At 54.8% G+C, this 18,202-nt stretch overlaps 1 protein-coding gene, 1 long non-coding RNA gene and 1 other non-coding gene across 4 annotated transcripts in view; 1 reads left to right on the top strand and 2 right to left on the bottom strand.

The window, feature by feature from the left end:
- CAMKK1 (calcium/calmodulin dependent protein kinase kinase 1) overlaps positions 1-13,691 on the top strand; it is a 29,836-nt gene extending 16,145 nt beyond the window's left edge. The window contains exons 10-17 of one of the 2 annotated variants that reach the window (XR_009731270.1): positions 1,305-1,504; positions 3,351-3,404; positions 4,113-4,186; positions 6,378-6,465; positions 6,683-6,811; positions 9,186-9,289; positions 11,556-13,340; positions 13,383-13,679. Coding sequence is in view for 1 of the 2 variants with exons in the window: in XM_061390731.1 (XP_061246715.1) it covers positions 1,305-1,504; positions 3,351-3,404; positions 4,113-4,186; positions 6,378-6,465; positions 6,683-6,811; positions 9,186-9,289; positions 11,556-11,628 (722 nt within the window). In the remaining variant the exon portion in view is untranslated. Of the gene's footprint in view, positions 1-1,304; positions 1,505-3,350; positions 3,405-4,112; positions 4,187-6,377; positions 6,466-6,682; positions 6,812-9,185; positions 9,290-11,555 lie in introns of both variants that reach the window. The other variant, XM_061390731.1, reaches the window with a different exon arrangement.
- A 132-nt stretch (positions 13,692-13,823) lies between these two features.
- LOC133231956 (uncharacterized) lies at positions 13,824-17,230 on the bottom strand. The gene is made up of 3 exons (XR_009731271.1): positions 15,246-17,230; positions 14,101-14,205; positions 13,824-13,952 (listed from the first exon to the last, which is right to left on the bottom strand). It is a non-coding gene; the product is annotated as an uncharacterized LOC133231956 (long non-coding RNA).
- On the bottom strand, positions 17,150-17,222 carry TRNAG-CCC (transfer RNA glycine (anticodon CCC)). Its single transcript has one exon. It is a non-coding gene; the product is annotated as a tRNA-Gly (tRNA).
- Positions 17,231-18,202: the final 972 nt, after the last annotated feature.

Raw genomic sequence — 18,202 nt, 5'->3', positions numbered from 1 at the left:
GGGCCTCCAGGTGCGTGGGCTTCAGTAGTTGTGGCTCCCAGGCTCTAGAGCACCAGGCTCGATAGTTGCAGCACACGGGCTTAGTTGCACTGTGGCATGTGGGATCTTCCTGGATTAGGAATCGAACCTGTGTCTCCTGCACTGGCAGTCAGATTCTTTACCGCTGAGCCACCAGGGAAGCCCCTCTGTTGTCAGTATTATATGACCCTCACTCCTTCTGCCCCCCACCTCCAGCCACCCTCTCCTTCTCCTCTCCCCTCCCCTGCCCTCCTTCCTGTTCCATCTTCCCTTGTCTCCATCATCCCAGGATGTGTTGGTCCAGGGGAAGGTATTTGCTGAGTGGCGAGCTCATAAGTGCATGGCTGTGAGTGAAGTCAGTGCCTTTTCTCTGCTGGGACATCTCTGGTCATCTCAGTCTGAGCTGCTCGTCTCTTCCCAGGAATGCTGGACCCAGGAAGCAGGGTGGGCACTCAGCCTACTAGAGAAGGCTGACCATAACCCCAGCCATGTTCATCCTGGAGGTCCCAAAGCCTGGCATGCCCTCCCTCTCCAAAACCCCACTGGCCCAGAGTCCAAGGGCTGAGGGCAATACCTCTGCAGGATACCTCACAAGCCTACCCTCAGTCCAAGAAGCAGTGGCAGCTGTGACAGGCTGGGTAGGGGAAGGAACTGGAGGCAGGTTTATTTGTTTAATTGATTTATTTAGCTGCGCAATGTCTTAGTTGCGACACACAGCGTCTTCAGTCTTCGTGTGGCATGCAGGACCTTATAGTTGCAGCATATGAACTCTTAGTTGTGGCATGTGGGATCCAGTTCCCTGACCAGGGATCGAACCTGGGCTCCTTGCATTGGGAACATGGAGTCTTAGCCACTAGGCCACCAGGGAAGTCCCAAAGTATGGAAAGATTCTGATGGGCTTTGAGCCTGCAGATGGCACTCACATGGGAGGGGGGCAGGGAGGGCCTATGGAGACCCTCTTCCCCCAGTTTCCTTTGACGTCCACTCAGTGGCAGGGGCCTTGACTGCCATGGAGAGAGCACCGGGCTTGGAGTCCCAAGATTCCTAAGAGTCCAGGCTTGGCTTTGTTACTAACAGCCTGAGTTAGTGTCTTCACTGCATAGCTGAGCAGGGGGCCCTGACATCCTCTTCCGAGGTCCTCATGAGACGAGTGTGTGCAGGGGCCAGGAAGTCTCAGCTGCTTCTCTCCTGGAGCTTGAGGCCGCCTCCTGGGCCAGGCGAGGGCCGAGGGGGCAGTTTTGGGTGAAGGGGCCGCAGGCCGACGCTCGAGCTGCCTCTCTCTGCAGTGCACTACCAGAAGATCATCCACAGGGACATCAAGCCATCCAACCTGCTTCTGGGGGACGACGGGCACGTGAAGATTGCTGACTTCGGCGTCAGCAACCAGTTCGAGGGGAACGACGCTCGGCTGTCCAGCACGGCTGGGACCCCAGCGTTCATGGCCCCCGAGGCCATTTCTGACTCCGGCCAGAGCTTCAGTGGAAAGGTGGCCCCCAGGGTCCAGTCTGGGTTGGGGTTTAGATGGAGGGGTGGGAGAGCATGTCATGCCATCCCATGTCCAATCTGGGGGAGCCAGGGTCCTCGTGTCTCAGGAGTGAGCACCAAATACGGCCCTCTCCCCCAGGTTTGCCTTTTCCTGGCAAACAAGAACCCCAGCTTGGGTCTCCTCTCTTTCTCTGGCACAATGGCCCCCTGCAGAAATTTCTCATCAGCTGCTCTGTGCTGAGTTCTGGGCTAGGATGTGGAACAGTCAGAGCTTGGATGGCTCAGCTCCCTGCCCTCTGGTCATGGTAAAGAACAGGAAAGCTCCTGTCTAGGGGGATGTCGGAGGCTCCCCTGACTTCTTGGGCTATGGCAGTATTTGAACTAGGCCTTAAAGAATGGAGAGAATTTACAGGAGGTGAGGTCCAGAGAACATACCAGAGAACTGAGGGGTGCAGTGGCATTTGGGCAGAGTTTAGAGGGTCTGGAGTGTGGGCTTGGTCCTAAGTGACAGAGGCAGTGGCAAGGCTTTCTGAGCAGAGGCTGTGTTCTGTGTCCCCGGGCACACAGCCTGCTGTCCCCTGTGGAGTGCTGGCTGCCCCCCACCGTGGTTCTGCCATGGAGGAAATGGTTGAGGAGTTTGGACACGTGTGTTGATATGGAGGTCAAGAGAGGGATGTAAATAGAGACTTTTTTTTTTAATTTTTATTTTAATTAATTTTTATTCGAGTAGAATTTATTTACAATGTTGTGTTAGTTTCAAGTGTGCTGCAAAGTGAATCAATTATACATATATACATATTAAGTCATTCCCATATAGGTCATTTTATCCCAGTTGCCTTTTCACTGTGGAAGTTGTAGACATTATCCCCCCTTTATGGCTAAATACTGCCAGGGATGTTTTCTGAGAACAAGGACATTCTGTTACATAACCTCAGTAGAGTTATGAAAGTCAGGACATTTATGATCAATAAAAGACTGTTACCTAAGCGACCTAAACGACCTCACTCAGATTTCATCAGTTACCCCCATCCTGCGTCCTTTAATGCCTTTTCGTTTTCTGGTTCAGGATCCAATCCTGGGTCAGTTACTGCACTCACTTGTCCTGTCTCTTTGGGGCCCTTTAATCTGGAAGAGTGGCTTGGCCTTGGCATTTTCGAAGAGAACAGGCCTGTTATTTTGTAGAATGACATCAGTTTGCATTTGCCTAGTGTTCCCTGATTGGATTCAGATGAGGCATCTGTGGCAGGAATGTGTAGGTAGAGATTTGAGGATCACTCACATAAGAGAAAGTGGATATGAGAAGAGGAAGTGGGGTTCCAGAAGCGGGAGCTTGTAGAGACAGGCCACATTCGAATCCAGGGTGCAGGGGAGCCCCGAGGGGTTGTGGAGGTGACTGAGGGCCAGGGGCTGTTCTGGTGTCAGAAAGAAGGTGGATGGTGGTTTCTCCAGTGGATCATCAGCAGGAGGGATGACTTCTCAAAGCCAGAGCTGGTTTAGCAAGTATAAATTCAATATTCTGGGGTGCATCAGTGTTATAGGTACTGCAAATGTGACCTTGTAGACGAGGTGGGTTTTGCACTGTTCTGTTGGAAACATGTCTGGTTTGGGCCCATTCCAAGGAGACTTGGAAACCCTGGAGGGCAGGGGCCCTGCTCTGGCCATCCGCATGTCCCCGGTGCTCAGCACAGGGTCCGGCAGAGAACAAGGGCCTGGGAGTGTTTGTTGAGTGAATACATGACTGGGGAAGGAGGTCTCCTGCTTGCCCTCTCCCATGGCCCACTGGATCTGGGTGAGCAAGGGGTGTGTCTGTTCCTTTTGGGGGACTGATGGGAACTGTTTCTTTCTAGGCCTTGGATGTGTGGGCCACAGGGGTCACGCTGTACTGCTTCGTCTATGGGAAGGTGAGTGCTGGGTGGGCTGGCCCAGCCCACACCCCTGGCACCATGGATTGGGCGAGCTGAGCCAGGATGCATGATAGATGTAGGCTGTGCCTTTGCGTCCTGAAGTAAAGTGACTTTGAAAGAGCCCACTCAGCTCAGAGATGATGGAAGGAAAAGGGGCGTTTCTATTTTTCTCATGTCCCCTTGTCCCCTTGAGGGGATGGATTCATGTTCAGGAGTCCTGGGTCAGCAGACTTCCCATAGAGGTTAGATGGTGGTCTTAAACACCACTCCAGCCTGAGCGCTCCCTGTCCTTCTATCCTTCGATGCCATTCATTCATTCACAAATTCACTCAATCCTTCATTCATTCAACAAATCGTCCTGGACACCTGCTCTGAGTCAGGCCGGACCCCCGACCTTGACATGGCCGAGATCCCTGTCCAGAGGTGTTCCCACTCCAGGGACCGTGCTGAGGCACAGGACGGAATCTCGGGGAGCACGTTCCCAAACCTTAGGCCCCGGCAGTGCAGGCCTTGCTGTGAGTGCCTGTTACGCTGGCGGGTACACAGTGTCCCTCCATGACACATCCATTCAGTCCACGTTTGTTGGGCATCTCCTGTGGGCCAGGCCCTGATGAGGCCCCCCTACCCCCATCTCATGAGGAGCCCAGAGCTGCCCGCAGTGGGCTGAGGCGCTGGGCCCCCATCCTTTGTCTCTTCCCCCTGCAGTGCCCATTCATCGACGATTACATCCTGGCCCTGCACCGCAAGATCAAGAATGAGGCCGTCGTGTTCCCTGAGGAGTGAGTTGTCCAGTTGTCCATCATGGGCCCCGCCCACCCCCAGGGAGGCGTGTCTGAGTCTTAGCAGAGCTTTTGTCCTTCCAGGGCCCCGCCCCAGCCTGCAGACCTGGAGGTGGGGGTGCTGCTCCCTGGGAGCAGATAGGGGGTGATGTCAGAAGGTCCCAGATACCTGAGTCAGATCTCCTTGTACAGACAGGAACTCTGAATCCAGGAGTGGGGCAGGGATGACCCCAGGTTACATGTTCATCTGCTCCTTCACTGAAGGCCTCCATGAGATCAGTGACATCATGCCCACATAGACCCTGCACCCACGGGGAACTTCCACCTTCTCCACACAGGGTGGGGGGACTTCATGGCGCCAGTGTGCTCCCCCATTTCACAGATGGAAAAGTGGAGGCTCAGTGGGCCTCGGACTTGAAGCCACTCCTTCCGCCCTCCCCCTTCCTTTGCGACTGAGGTCCCTGAGCCCAAAGGGACTGTTTGGAGAGGCCCCCCTGTGCTCATTCAAGGGTCTGATCAAGATGCTGGTTACCACGGCAGCCGGCCTGCAGACCCAGCCTTCACATTTTAGGGCCCTTTTGCCTTGTGCTCAGAGTGCCCCAGGCAGGTCAGAAACCAACGTGGGAGCTGTCCTCTGTGCTCCTACCCCCTCTCGCCCAAAACTTCCTGTCTGGCTCCAAGCCTTGGTGAGTCCACCGCTTACATTTTTTTGGCTCGGTTGCCAAGGGCACCTCCTACCTGGTTCAGTCCTCCTCCCTGTCCAACCACCATGGTCAGGCAGAGTGACCCTATAAAGCACAACACATCTCACCCTATCTCCTGCTTCAAGAACAGGAGCGCCCTGGCCCGGGCATTCAAGGACCCCCGGGTCCCACCCGCTGTTCACCCACCACATGGCTCCCCGCCCCCCAGCTGCCGCCCCCACAGCACTGGCTGGTCCCTTTCCTCTGACTGCCGGGCTTCTCGTCCTTCCTCCTGCTTTGTATCCTCCCCAGCCCAGGAGTTTTAAAAGGGATTAGGAATCTAGGCCAGCAGAGGGAGCGAAGGTCATAGTCCTAAGAGTAGGCTCCTTCTGCCAAGAATTTAAGTAGCAGTGAAGCCTGAAGCCTGGGCAGAGCCGGTCGAAGCTGATGTGGGCTGAGCCCTGCACCCTCCCCACGAGCCTTGGCCCTGCCTGCACTCTTGGTGCGGGGTCGGGGTTGGGGGTGAGGTGGGGTGATGCGGGCCTTGGTTTCCTTCTCTGTCCAGTGGGTATCCTCCTGGCTGCCTCCCTGGTGGACGAAAGGAGAAGATGGGGGTGGGGTGAGTGGGGCTGAAGGCCCCCTGGAGCCTCATAAAGCGACTCTTCTCACATTGTCCTCATCATCTCTGCCCTCTGCGGGCGGGTGTCCAACACCCACGGGAGCCTGTTTGTGTGTCTGTGACCTCTGCCCCCTGAGGGTGACTGCTTTACGTTGTACTCAGGGGAGAAGGATATTACCCTTGTCCTGAAACTCTCTCCTTCCACCTTGGTGCCTTGGGGGCGTCTCTCCTGTCCTGCCCTCTGAGACCTGAGGGTCAGCAGTGTTTCTGCTCTGTGTGTGGGTCCTCAGTCACGTCTGACTCTTTGTGACCCCATGGACTGTAGCCCGCCAGGCTCCTCTGTCCATGGAATCTTCCAGGAATACTGGAGTGGGTTGCCATTTCTTTTTTTTTTTTTAATATAAATTTATTTATTTTAATTGGAGGCTAATTACTTTACAATATTGTATTGGACTTGCCATACATCAACATGAATCCGCCACGGGTGCACACGTGTTCCCCATCCTGAACCCCCTTCCCACCTCCCTCCCTATACCATCCCTCTGGGTCATCCCAGTGCACCAGCCCTGAGCATCCTGTATCATGCATCAAACCTGGACTGGCGGTTCGTTTCACATACGATATTATACATGTTTCAATGCCATTCTCCCAAATCATCCCACCCTCGCCCTCTCCCACAGAGTCCAAAAGACTTACTCCGGGGGATCTTTCTGACTCAGGGATAAGAGAGTCACTAAGAGTCTCTGGCATCTCCTGCATTGGCAGGCGGGTTCTTTACCACTGAGCCATGTGTCAATTCAGGGAAGCCTGGAGCAGGGTAGGGTGGAGAGGTGGGAAGGAAAGGACCATCAGCTGTCTCTCCCTCGTCTCCTTCCTTCCTCTTTTTTAGGCCAAAGGTCAGCGAAGAGCTCAAGGACTTAATCCTGAAGATGCTAGACAAGAACCCTGAAACGAGAATTGGGGTGCCAGACATCAAGGTCGGGAACCAGAGGTGCTGGGCTGGGCTGGGCCGCAGAATGCAGGCCTTGGTTTCCCCATTTGGGGAGCCTTACACTGGAGGCATGTGTGTGCTGGGTTGGGGCTTGTGGCCTTTGGGCCCTCAAGGGGACTGCTGGTGCAATGCCCAGGTCCTGGCATTTGCTGGCCAGTGTCTATCACCGGTGGCCCTGACCCTCCCTATCCTCTCCTCCACAGTTGCACCCCTGGGTGACCAAGAATGGGGAGGAGCCCCTTCCCTCGGAGGAGGAGCACTGCAGCATGGTGGAGGTGACGGAGGAGGAGGTGAAGAACTCGGTCAGGCTCATACCCAGCTGGACCACGGTGGTAAGTGGATGGGGGCAGAAGGCGCCAACTCCTGGGAGGGCCTGGCAGCGGGCGTGGGCACCACCTGAGACTTGCTCTGTGCTGGGCCCGATGATGGGACCGACGGCTTTCTGCTTGGCCAGCCCCATTGCTGGGCCCAAGGCCACTGTTTCACTGCAGACCCACCGGAACAAGGTCACGCTATTCAGTCTCATGGTAGAGAGACCAGGAGGCGTGGTGAGGAGAGTGAATGATTTAAATATACTGGCCCTTGCTGAGTGTCAACATTCACCACGACTGGAGAAGCATTTCCTTCCTTCCTTCCTAAGGTTTATTGAACTTCTGCTATTTTCCAGGCACTGGACTAGGTGCCAAGGACATGACAGGGGAAAGGCCTTGGATGCCTTTGATTTGGAGAAGTGACCCCGGGGCCCCTGCATATCAGGCAGACACCACCTGTGTGCTCCCCCTGCTCTCCTGTCAAGTTTTAGATGTTCTCATCCTCCTCTGGACATCTTCCACCTTAACAGTTGGAAGTTATTAACATAGCCCCTGATGGCCATCTGTTTTTTTTTTTTTTTTGGTGGCGGGGGCAGGGGGCACTGAGAGTCATGGCCTGCCCTGTGCTGAGGTTTCGTGGTGAGTCAGGGTGAGCACGATGCCAGGAGAGCGAGCTGGAGCCTGTGCCGGGGGTGGGGTCTGGTCTGTGCACTTCATGCCTCCCTACTGGGTCCAGGCCCAGCTAGGGCCAGCAGGCTAAAGGTTCCTGAACTCCACAGAGCTCCGGGGCTGTATGAAATCCCTGGAATTATCAGCTCCTATAGCAATGGCACCCCACTCAAGTACTCTTGCCTGGAGAATCCCAGGGATGGTGGAGCCTTGTAGGCTGTAGCCCATGGGGTTGCTAAGAGTCGGACACGACTGAGCGACTTCACTTTCACTTTTTACTTTCATGCATTGGAGAAGGAAATGGCAGCCACTCCAGTGTTCTTGCCCGGAGAGTCCCAGTGACGGCAGAGCCAGGTGGGCTGCCGTCTATGGGGTCACATGGAGTCGGACATGACTGAAGCGACTTAGCAGCAGCAGCAGCATAGGGTCCATACTGCCACATCCCTGGTCTTAGCTACCATCATCTCTCTCCTGAACCAGTGGAATTGCCTCCCAGCTTGTCCCCCTGGTTCCACCCTTGCTCCGGTCCCCCTACAGTAAATGCTCAGCTCAGCAGCCAGGGTGGTCTGGTGACCTGGTCATGTCACTTCTCAGCTCAGACCCTGCATGGCCTGCCTGTCCCCCTTTCCCTGCCAACCTCCTCTCTTCCCTCCATTCTCTTGGTTCCAACCATGCACCACGGAAGCTGCTGCCCCAGTGCCTTTGAACATCCTTTCCCTCTGACTGGGACACTCCAGCCCCAGTGTCCACAGAGCCGCTTCCTCACTCCCTCCAGGTCTTCATTCCAGAGTCATCTTGTGAGACGAGACCCTTCCCAGCCCCCTTATCAAAAATTCCATCCTCCTCTTTGTCATACCTTATCCCCCTTCCTTGTTTTATTTTTTCCACCTGAGCCCTTACCACTAATGAACATATGTTCTAGTCATCTGTCTTATTTATTGCCTGTCTCTGCAACTAGAATATAAACTCCATGCTGCTGATGCTGCTAAGTCGCGTCAGTCATGTCTGACTCTGGGCAACCCCATAGACAGCAGCCCACCAGGCTCCGCCATCCCTGGGATTCTCCAGGCAAGAGTACTGGAGTGGGTGCCATTGCCTTCTCGGATAAGCTCCATGAGGGCAAGAATATTTGACGCAGTGTGATCCCTGTGCCTAGAATAGTGTCTGGCATATGTAGGCACTCAATATAACACTTGTTGATAGAAAGAAGGAAGGAAGAGATGAAGACAGCCCTGGCGCCATGCACATGTGTGAGAGTTTATGTGCATGTGGGCAGGGGGGATGGAGCTGTCCTTATAGCGGGAGGAGGGACAAAGTCACAGAGTCAGGGATAGGGGCCTGTCCTCTGTCGACATCCCCCCACTCCACTGTGCAGCCCAAGACAGCCTCTCCTCCACTCCATCCTTCCTGTGCAGCCAGAAGGCATTTCCTTATTGCACTCCCTGTGCCCTCCGCCTGGTGGTCCAGATCCTTCCTGGTCCGCTACCGGTCTCAGTGTCCCCCATGCACCAGCCTCCTCACCGTTTCCAGAATCCACCCTCAACCACCTTCCCCCCATGCTCTTGCCCTTTCCTCTGCTTGGGATGCTCCTCCTTGTCCTGTCCCAGGAAAGGGAACCTCAGCAGGGCCACCCAGCTGCCTCCCCGTCTGGAAGTCAGAGTGGAGGCTGCCTGTGTCTCTGGGAACCTGGGGGCCTGTGTTCCTCATGCTGATCCATCCTCCCCAGATCCTGGTTAAGTCCATGCTGAGAAAGCGTTCCTTTGGCAACCCGTTCGAGCCCCAGGCACGGAGGGAAGAGCGATCCATGTCTGCCCCAGGAAGCTTACTGTCGTAAGTACTGGTGGGCTGAGGCCTGCCGGGCGCTCCCTGGGGTGGGGTGGGGGCTGCGGCACATCCCCTCACTCTGAGCATCACCAGGCTGAGCCCCGAGCCTGGGGATTCAGCCAGGCCTCACAGCAGGGCCCCGCCTGCACCTGCGTTCTCAGCCCCTGGCAGCCTAGTTGAGGTTTCCAGACAGGCCTCGGGTCTGCTCTTTGTAGAAGGCTGGCTTGTCTTGGAGGCAGGAAGTGCTTCTTCCTGGTCTGGGGGAGCGTTCGCTGCTTTTCTGAGTGGCCTGTGCGATCTCTGGTCATTGCTGAGGCCATGCGCCCAGTCAGCACTTTGTAAACGCTTATCCAGCAAGTAAGGACAGGCTGGCCGATGACGACGACGGCCAGGAAAAAGGAACCCCCATGGCTGCAGGCTCCCTCCTGAGAGTCAGGCCTGTGCATTCACCACCTCCTGAGAGAGGGCCAAAAAGCAGTTCCCCAAACCTCCGTGAGCCCTGTCCTCAGCACTTCCGCCTTCTTCCACTGAAATAAAAGTCAGTTTGGGGTGCCAGCGAGCCCTGCTGGAGTTTGTGCAGAGACCCACAGGGAGAAGGCAGTGAGGGGTCCTGGGCCTTGGGGAGCACGCCTTCTCTGAAGAGCATGTGGGGAGGTGCAGCCCCTCCTCCCCGCAGCCCCTTCATAGGCTGCAGGAAGGCATGCTCCCCGGGGAGGTGAGCAGCAGCCACTGTCCATGTTCCTAGGCCTCTCAGGAAGGGGCAGTTTCGCTTGTGCCATCCAGGGGCCCAGATGTTGGTTTTGTTCATGTAAGGCCACCTTCTTGTAAGTGGGCTCTTCAGACTATTGAGTCCCATCATTGTGGACGAGCTGGTGTCTGCTCCCTGACAGAGGTTTCTCACCCTCAGGGAGGTCCCTGTACCAACCTTGGGCCCTCCTCTTGACAAAGGAGGGTTGCAGGTGGGGGCCTGGGAGAGGCCTTGACTGTCCTGAGCTTACCGCCTGTTCCCTGTGAAGTGGCCAGGCCTGGGAGACGGAGTCCTTGTCCTCCTCGGGATCTGCAGGCCACAATGCTGGAACTGGGTTTCGTGTAGGGGACCATATATCTACCATCCAAATGGAGCCACTTTGGAGAGTGAAAGAGAAAGCTATTGCTAATTATGTCCGGACAGCAGGCAGAACTAAGACCAGAGGGGCAAACCTGAACATCTGGTCTCTAGCTAAGTGCCTATGACTCAGCGCCCCCTGGTGGTGGGACAGGCCAGTCACAGGCTAAGGACACATGCAGCCCAGGTCAATGACGGGCACAGGGCTGAACGCCAAGGGTACAACTGAGCAAGGCAGCCATTGTTCTTTTATGGACACGTTAGTGGGGAGACAGGTCAGTTCCTTCATCTGGACTGTGAAAGGATGGGGCTTAACATTTCCTAGATATAAAAATTCTAATTCTGTGACACAGGCTTCCCCAGTGGCTTAGTAAAGAATCTGCCTGCAATGCAGGAGCTGCAGGAGACACAGGTTCAATCCCTGGGCTGGGAAGATCCCCTGGAGGACATGGCAAGCCATTCCAGTATTCTTGCCTGGATAAGCCCATGGACAGAGGAGCCTGGTGGGCTATGGTGCATAGGGTCACAAAGAGTTGGACATGACTGAAACAGCTTAGCATGCACACGTGTCACAGGTTTAGTTTTGAAAAGTAGGTTTTACCCCATCAGAGTCCCAACATTTATCCTTGATTGACTCTGTTCTTTATGCTTTAGGATAACTCTATAGTAGAAGTAAATGGGATGGATCCTTTTTAAAGATACCAAAACCCATTTATTAATCTTTTTTTTTAAAGGCCCTGGCACGGGGTTGTGGGGGTGGGGGGTGATATCAGGATGATAATGGGAATCTACTGAATATGGGACAGAATCCCAAGACTGATGGGTAGAATCTGTCCTGTGAACAAAGAAAAAGCAAAACCAAAGCCCTCCTACCCTGGACCATGGGGCCTGAGCCAGGCCATGTCTGGTCAGATCTGGCAAGGCTCCAGAAGTCAGGGTGGGAAGTCTAGACTTCCTTTCCAAGCAATAGGGAGCCATGGAGGGTTGTGGGCTGAGACTATGGGTGGGGAACCAGCAAGGGACCACAGTGCAGGGTGGCGAGACTGAGCTGAGCTTGGGGGATTTGAGAGATGTGGATAAAAATGCCTATGAGTGTGTATGAGCGTGTCCTCCTGCATGCATGTTCTGACCTCTGAGGTCCCTCTGCCCCTGGTGTCCCCTGAACAGGAAAGACGGGTTTGGCGAAGGAGGCAAAAGCCCAGATCTGCCCGGTGTCCAAGAAGACGAGGCTGCGTCCTGAGCCCCCCGCATGCGCCCAGGGCCGCCCGGCAGCACGCTCATCCCGCGCCTCCAAAGGCCCACCGCCCTCATGCCAACAGCCGACCCTGCCGGCAGGGGGCTAAGGACTGTGGCCCCTCTCCCGGCCCTCCTCCCCCGTCTGCATGACCTCCGCGCGCACGTGTCCAGGGACAGGATCGGAATGTGTGTCACCTGGGGTGTAGGGGGTGGGTAGGGCTCCCACAAGGCCTTTCTCTTCGTCCTGGCTCTCCCTGGCGGGACTCATCCTTTGGGGAAGCTCGGTGCCCGTGATGCCTTAGAAACCCAGCCCGGCCGGTTGGCAAGGCCCAGGGGCAGGAGGCAGGAAACAAGGAAGGCGAGCGGGAAGCCTGCAGAGGCCAGGTGGGCGTGGCTCAGCGGCCGCACGCTCGAGGAGGGGCGCACGCTGCCCACCTCCGGGGGGCGCTGTCGGAGCCCGTGTCTGCGGAGAACACTGGCGTGGAGGCTCTGAGTCCTTGGTGGGTAGTCCTGGGCCTCGCTGGGGCTGGGGCCAATGTCGGAGAATCCAGATTCGTTTTTCTTTTGTTTGTCATCTGGTGGGGGAGGCAGGTGCACAGCCCTGCTTGGGAACACCTAATGAGCTGTGGGTGGTCCCCAGCGTGCCCACCATTCCTTGGCCACCAAGTGGATTGGACTGACCGTCCTGGATCGTGTTTCAGCCCTCTCCGCAGAAGGGGCCAAGTTGAGGCTTTGAGCAGAGAGGCCTGAACCAAGAGCATCACTCTTCCCTGCGCCTCTGTCTCTCCCGCGGTGGCTCCCTAGAGCTGCGGCTGCAGAAAGACACCAGGGCTGACATTGACCGAGGGCCCTGGGCTCACAGGCCTGTGGGCTTAAAGATGGTAAAGTCACAGAAATCAGATCATCAGCCGGCCTCCCAATCTGGCCCCAGAAGCTGCCCTCACATTCCAGCGCCCAAAGGACCAACTGCCCCGGTTGGAGGCTGCACTAGAGGCCTAACCCTGGTGAGGTATGCACTCGGGCAGTTGCCCACAGAGAGGTGGGCCTTTTGTTACTGCCTCACCCCGACAGTCGTCATCCTGTCTGCTCAGAGCTGGAGCTGACTTCTCTCTGGGATCAGTGCCTGGCTGGTGGCTCGGCCTTGGACTGACCAAATGCTCAAGAGACTGACCCCCCCGAAGGAAAATAAAGCAGGACTCGGATCCCTGCCCTGAATACATGAGCCAAACAAGGGATTTCAGTCGCCTGCACTGGGTTCGTGTGGCAGGAGTGCTCTGTTGAGAGGAAAGAAGGCGGGGCTGGAGGAATGGTGCCTCCCGCGTGTTCTCTGTGCCTGTGGGTGTACGTCGCTCCTCCGCACACGCGCCCGTGTGTGCCCATCTGCTGCACACAGCATGTCTTGCACTGGCAGATGCATCTGTAATATACTTTCTATGTTTATTTAAGGCTCTGAGCAGAATGCGGCCCGTTGTCACTGGGTCCATGTTTCTCCCTGCTCCTTTGCACTAAGTCATTGTAACCCAGGGCTTAAACGATGATTTGGTACTGTTCTTCAGAACACTTCTATGGAGTTCATGGGAGGCCATTCACAGAGCAGCATGTTTTCCTTCAGCATCTGTGTGCTGAGACCTGGAGGGTAGGGGTTTCAAGGGCACCTCACCACCACCTTGCAGGCTCACAGTGGGCTTAGCCTCACTGGGGCCCAGCTTCATTGGGGTGGGTCCAGCTTCACTGGGGGTGGGCCCAGCTTCATTGGAGGAGGGCCCAGCTTCATTGGGGGCGGGCCCAGCTTCATTGGGGTGGACCTAGCTTCATTGGGGGTGGACCCAGCTTCATTGGAGGTGGGCCCAGCTTCACTGGGGGTGGACCCAGCTTCATTGGGGTCGACCCAACTTCTTCGGGGTGGGCCCATATTCACCCCATTGCTGAGGGTTTTGGTTGGCATCATTGTTTCTGAATGTAGCACAAGGGATGGATAAACTCCATAAGAGTGTTTTAAAAATTAACTTCCCAGGAAGTGAGTTAAAATCAATAAAAGCCCTTTCTTGAGTTTAAAAAAAAAACAGACTTGTATGTACATTTTCTGCATCTGGATGTGTTCTTTCTCACCAGCTGGCTTTGCTACCTTTTCTGCAGGGGTCTGAGTAGGAAAACAGGGGGAGGAACTCTGAGTGTGGAGGAGGCTGGAGGGCTGGAGGGAGGGGTGATTGGGAAGGCAGCTACCTTCCCAGCACGATACCGCCAATGCTGCACCGAGAGGGTTGATTTGAAGAGTGAGGGGCTACAGTTCAGGATGTGACTCAGTCTCCTTGGTGGGTCCTATGGCTCCTGCTTGGAAAGAACAGGGTGTTTGGGAGCCGATCGGCAGCCCCTAAGGACATCCTGCCTGTTTCACGGGGGCCCCGGGAGGCCAAAGTCTGCTCCTGGGGAGCCAGTGCTACTCCTCATGGGGCTCAAGTCCCAGGTGGGCACTCACAGGAGTCCCTGTGCCACGGGCCAGTGTCCTCCTGGTGCCCCTTAGCCTCGGGCACTGGTACCAGCTTTTTGGCTTCCTTTGTAGCTCAGGTGGTAAAGAATCCATCTGCAATGCAGGTGATGTGGGTTCCATCCCTGGGTTGGGAAGATCCCCTGGAGAAGGGAAAGGCTACCCACTCCAGTATTCTGGCCTGGAGAATTCCATGGATTCTACGGTCCATGGGGTCTAAAAGAGTAAGACATGACTGAGCAACTTTCAGTTTTACCAGCGTTTTGGACCCAGCAGCTCCCCTCTCGTGGAAGGCCTCTGCATAGCCATGATGAGAATAGTCATCACTGGGGTACTTCCCTGGTGGTCCAGGGGTCAAGGCTGCCCCTCCTAATGCAGAGGGTGTGGGTTTGATCCCTGCTTAGGGAGCTAGATCCCACAAGCCACAACTAAGAGTTCACATGCCACAACTAAGCCCTGGGGCAGCCAATACGTATTTTTTTTTAAAAATGATCTACCCCGCCCCTCAATTTTGGACCCACCATCTCTCACTTCCTCACTGGTCTCTGGCCTTGGTCAGTGCTCCAATCCATCTTCTTACAAGCAGCCAGTGATCTTTGGGCACCCACCTGACCACATCCACCCCTCTCAGAACCCTTCCGAGCTCCCTACAGTGCTCAGCCTGGGGTTTGAGGCCATTGCCATCAGCCCCGAAGGCCTCCCTGTATGCTCTCCTGACCCATGCCCCACCTACCCCCTCTCCTTGCTCCCCATGGCTCCTCAGACTCACCTACTCCTCCCGGATGTGGCCATTCCCCCTCCCCGCTTCTGCTCATCGCTGTTGGCCCCTCCCTCCAAGGCCTATTCTGCAGTGGGAAAAATCCTCAGGCTGGTTCATCCCCAGCGCTGGTCACCAAATCTCCTGCCTGGGTCTGACAGTCCAGTTTGTCATGTGTTCCAGGAGCTCTAAATGGGACCGCGATGTCATTTCGCCACGAGGACAGCCACTCTATGTGCCATACTAAGGTCAGGAAACTGAGGCTCAGAGTCACACTCGTGAGTTAGGGAAGAGCCAGGCTAGAGCCCAGGTCTCCTGCCCCCACCGCCACCCAGGTCTTCCCATGTCATCTGTCAGGAAAACCAAGAGCCCTGCACACCTGGAAGAACTAGGAAAAATCAGAGATGGGGGTTGCACTCCCAGGCCTAACCACAGGGTGGAGGTGAGTCCAGGCCAGGGTGCCCAGCTGAAGGCTTGAGGCAAGTCCGAGCTTTACCGTGGAAGGTCCTGATTTTTTGCAGAGAATGTCTTTGAGCTCCGAATTCCATAGGCATTGTGCCTGGTCTCTCCTCCCCCCAACCTCTATCATCCTATATGGTCTCAGCCTGAAGGAGAGGAGGGATGGGTGGTCAGGGCCACTGAGAGGCCCAGTATTCCCAGGGAACATCCAGACGCATACTGGGACCCATATAAACAGTTCACAGGTTCTAGAATCACTCCCCTAAACACAGACTGGCACATCCACATAACCTCCCCTCAGGAAAACAAGCAGACCCATCTATGGGGCTTCCTCCTGGGCCCTGGGATTCCACTGAGGGAGGCCAGGGAACAATGTGGTGGGTGGTACTGGGCCCTAGGAGTCAACTGGGGCCCAGAAGGAGACCAGGAGGGGCTGGGAGGAGACTGTCCTCTGTCCCACCTGCAGAACATAGCCCTGGTCACTCCCTGCACTGCATCAGCCTCCTGATGGTCTGGGTGTCCATGGCTTAAATGACACTTCCTGTCCCTGTCCCTGTCCCTTCCTGCACACACACACCCCTGGATCTGCCCCCTGGGGTCTCAGACACATCCATTTTTCCAGCTAGGATGACCCAGGGAACAAAGTCTGGGTCCTCTCACTCTCCAGGACAGCTGACAGTTTATCATTAGCCCATGCCAGCTTTGTGGTCAACTTCCTTGCCCTTTCCATCTTGCCTTCCCTGCCTAGACCCCCACCATCTCCAAGTCACCTCCAGGAAGCCTTCCCTGGTCCACTGTCCCAGAGGCACCCTTGGCATGTGGTCTGGTGTCTGGTCCATCTGCTACAAGACTGGAAACAGGGCTCAGGGGTTGCAGCCTTGTCCACTGACTATGTCACTCCCTGATCTGCCATGGTGAAGACCATTCAAAAAGCATCTTTCAACTAAATCACAAGAACAGGGCCTCCCTCCCACCCAAGGGCCTCCCTCCCACCCATCCTCCACTTCGGGAATCCCATTCTCTCCACCTGATCCCTAGGAAGCTCCTTCCGTGGCCTGTATATCTCTGGCCTTTGCTGGTCATCACCTCCTGCTCCTCAGCTTTCTGACTAGCTCAGGTCTCCCCTTAACCATTTACCCAATTTCCACTCCGTTGGCTCTCTGAAGGCTGCTGCTTCATACTCCCAGGCATTCAAAAAGAACCCCCTTTGCCTTCTCACTCAAACACGCTCTGCACAGGCTCCGTCTTCCCTCTCGCTGCCTGGTTCACTCTGCCCCGTCCCCAGCAGGGCTGGTCACTGCTTGGCCTAGTCATAGCACATGCTCTTGGCTGATACTCTCTGCACTGACAGCCTGTTGACCCACTGGTCTTTTGGTCTCAAGACCCACCCCCTTGGCCCAGGCACAGGTCCACACTGAAGGAATGATCTCACAACCACAGGGAACCGAAACACGGGAAGCAGCTGGTTAAACTTCTCTACCCTCAGTCTCCCCCAGGTCCAGGGGATCAGCCTTGAGGCGAGGAGCTTTCCTGGGAGAGGATCCGCATGCTCCCAGGTGCTCTGGTCTTCTTTCAGCTAATCTTGCCAACTTCCACCTGCCTTCCTGAGAAACTACACCCCCAAAGGGAGAGAGGGCTCCCAGCTGTGGTTTGCCCTCTCCCACTCTCAGTTCAGCCTAAACAGCAGTTATCAATGTGGCTAGAATTTCCTAGGGAGCTTTTTTTTTAAATTAATTAATTATTTTAAATATTTACTTATTTACTTGGCTGTGCCAGGTCTCATTTGTGGCACGTGGCATCTTCCTTGTGACATACGAGCTCTAGTTCCCTGACCAGGGATCGAACCCAGGCCCCCTGTATTGGGAGTGCAGAGTCTTAACCACTGGACCATCAGGAAGTCCCTCCTAGGGAGCTTTTAAAAAATCATCCACCCCTAGAGATTCTGATTTAATTGGTCTGGGATGTAATCTGGGTGTCAAGGTTTTGTTGTTGTTTTAACAAACAGACTTTATTTTTTGAAACAGTTTGAGGTTGACAGAGAAATTGAGTAGAAAGTGTAGAGTCCCATATACCTTCTCACCCCCGCCCTTACCCAATTTCCCCTGCTAGTAATCTTGCCTTAATGTGGTACATTTGTTATAACAGATGAGCTAATATCAATACGCTATTATTAGCTAAAGTCCACAGTTTACTGTGCGGTTCACTTTTTGATTTGCACGTTCTATGAGTTTTGAAAAATGTATGTCATGCATCCACCATTACAGTTAAATACAGAATAGTTTCACTGCCCTAAGAATTCCTTGTATTCTACTTGTTTATCCCTCCCTCACCACCACCACCTCCCCTCATCGCCATCTCCCCCAGTGCTTGGCAATCACTTCTCTTTTTTTTACTGGACTCAGTGCATAATCCTTTCAGCGTCTAGATGATTTACAATTCTTTAAATTATTTTAGAAATTAAGATAAAATTGGCATATACCATTGTATAGGTTTAAGGTGTGCATGATGTTGATCTGATATATTTGTATTGCAATAAGATTGCCATTGTAACAGGAGCTAACACCTCTGTCTTGTTATAATTATTCTTTCTTTCTTTGAGAGGAATAGAGTAGCTTTGTTACTTTTCCAGGCAAAGGGGGAACACAGCAGGCTCGCACCTCAAGAACTGTGCCCCCTTCCCTGGTAAGTAGGGAGAGGTTATATAATCATTGTTGTTCAGTCGATCAGTTGTGTCCACCTCTTTGCAAACCCATGGACTGCAGCATGCCAGGCTTCCCTGTCCTTCACCATCTCCTGGAGCTTGCTTAAACTCATGTCCACTGAGTCGGTGATGCCATCCAACCATCTTGTCCTCTGTCGTCCCCTTCTCCTCCTGCC

The sequence above is a fragment of the Bos javanicus genome, chromosome 19 (assembly GCF_032452875.1).
Source record: "Bos javanicus breed banteng chromosome 19, ARS-OSU_banteng_1.0, whole genome shotgun sequence".
Classification (NCBI taxonomy): Eukaryota; Metazoa; Chordata; class Mammalia; order Artiodactyla; family Bovidae; genus Bos; species Bos javanicus.
The sequence above is the reverse complement of the archived record's forward strand: the minus strand, read 5'-3'. Positions and strand labels throughout refer to the sequence as shown.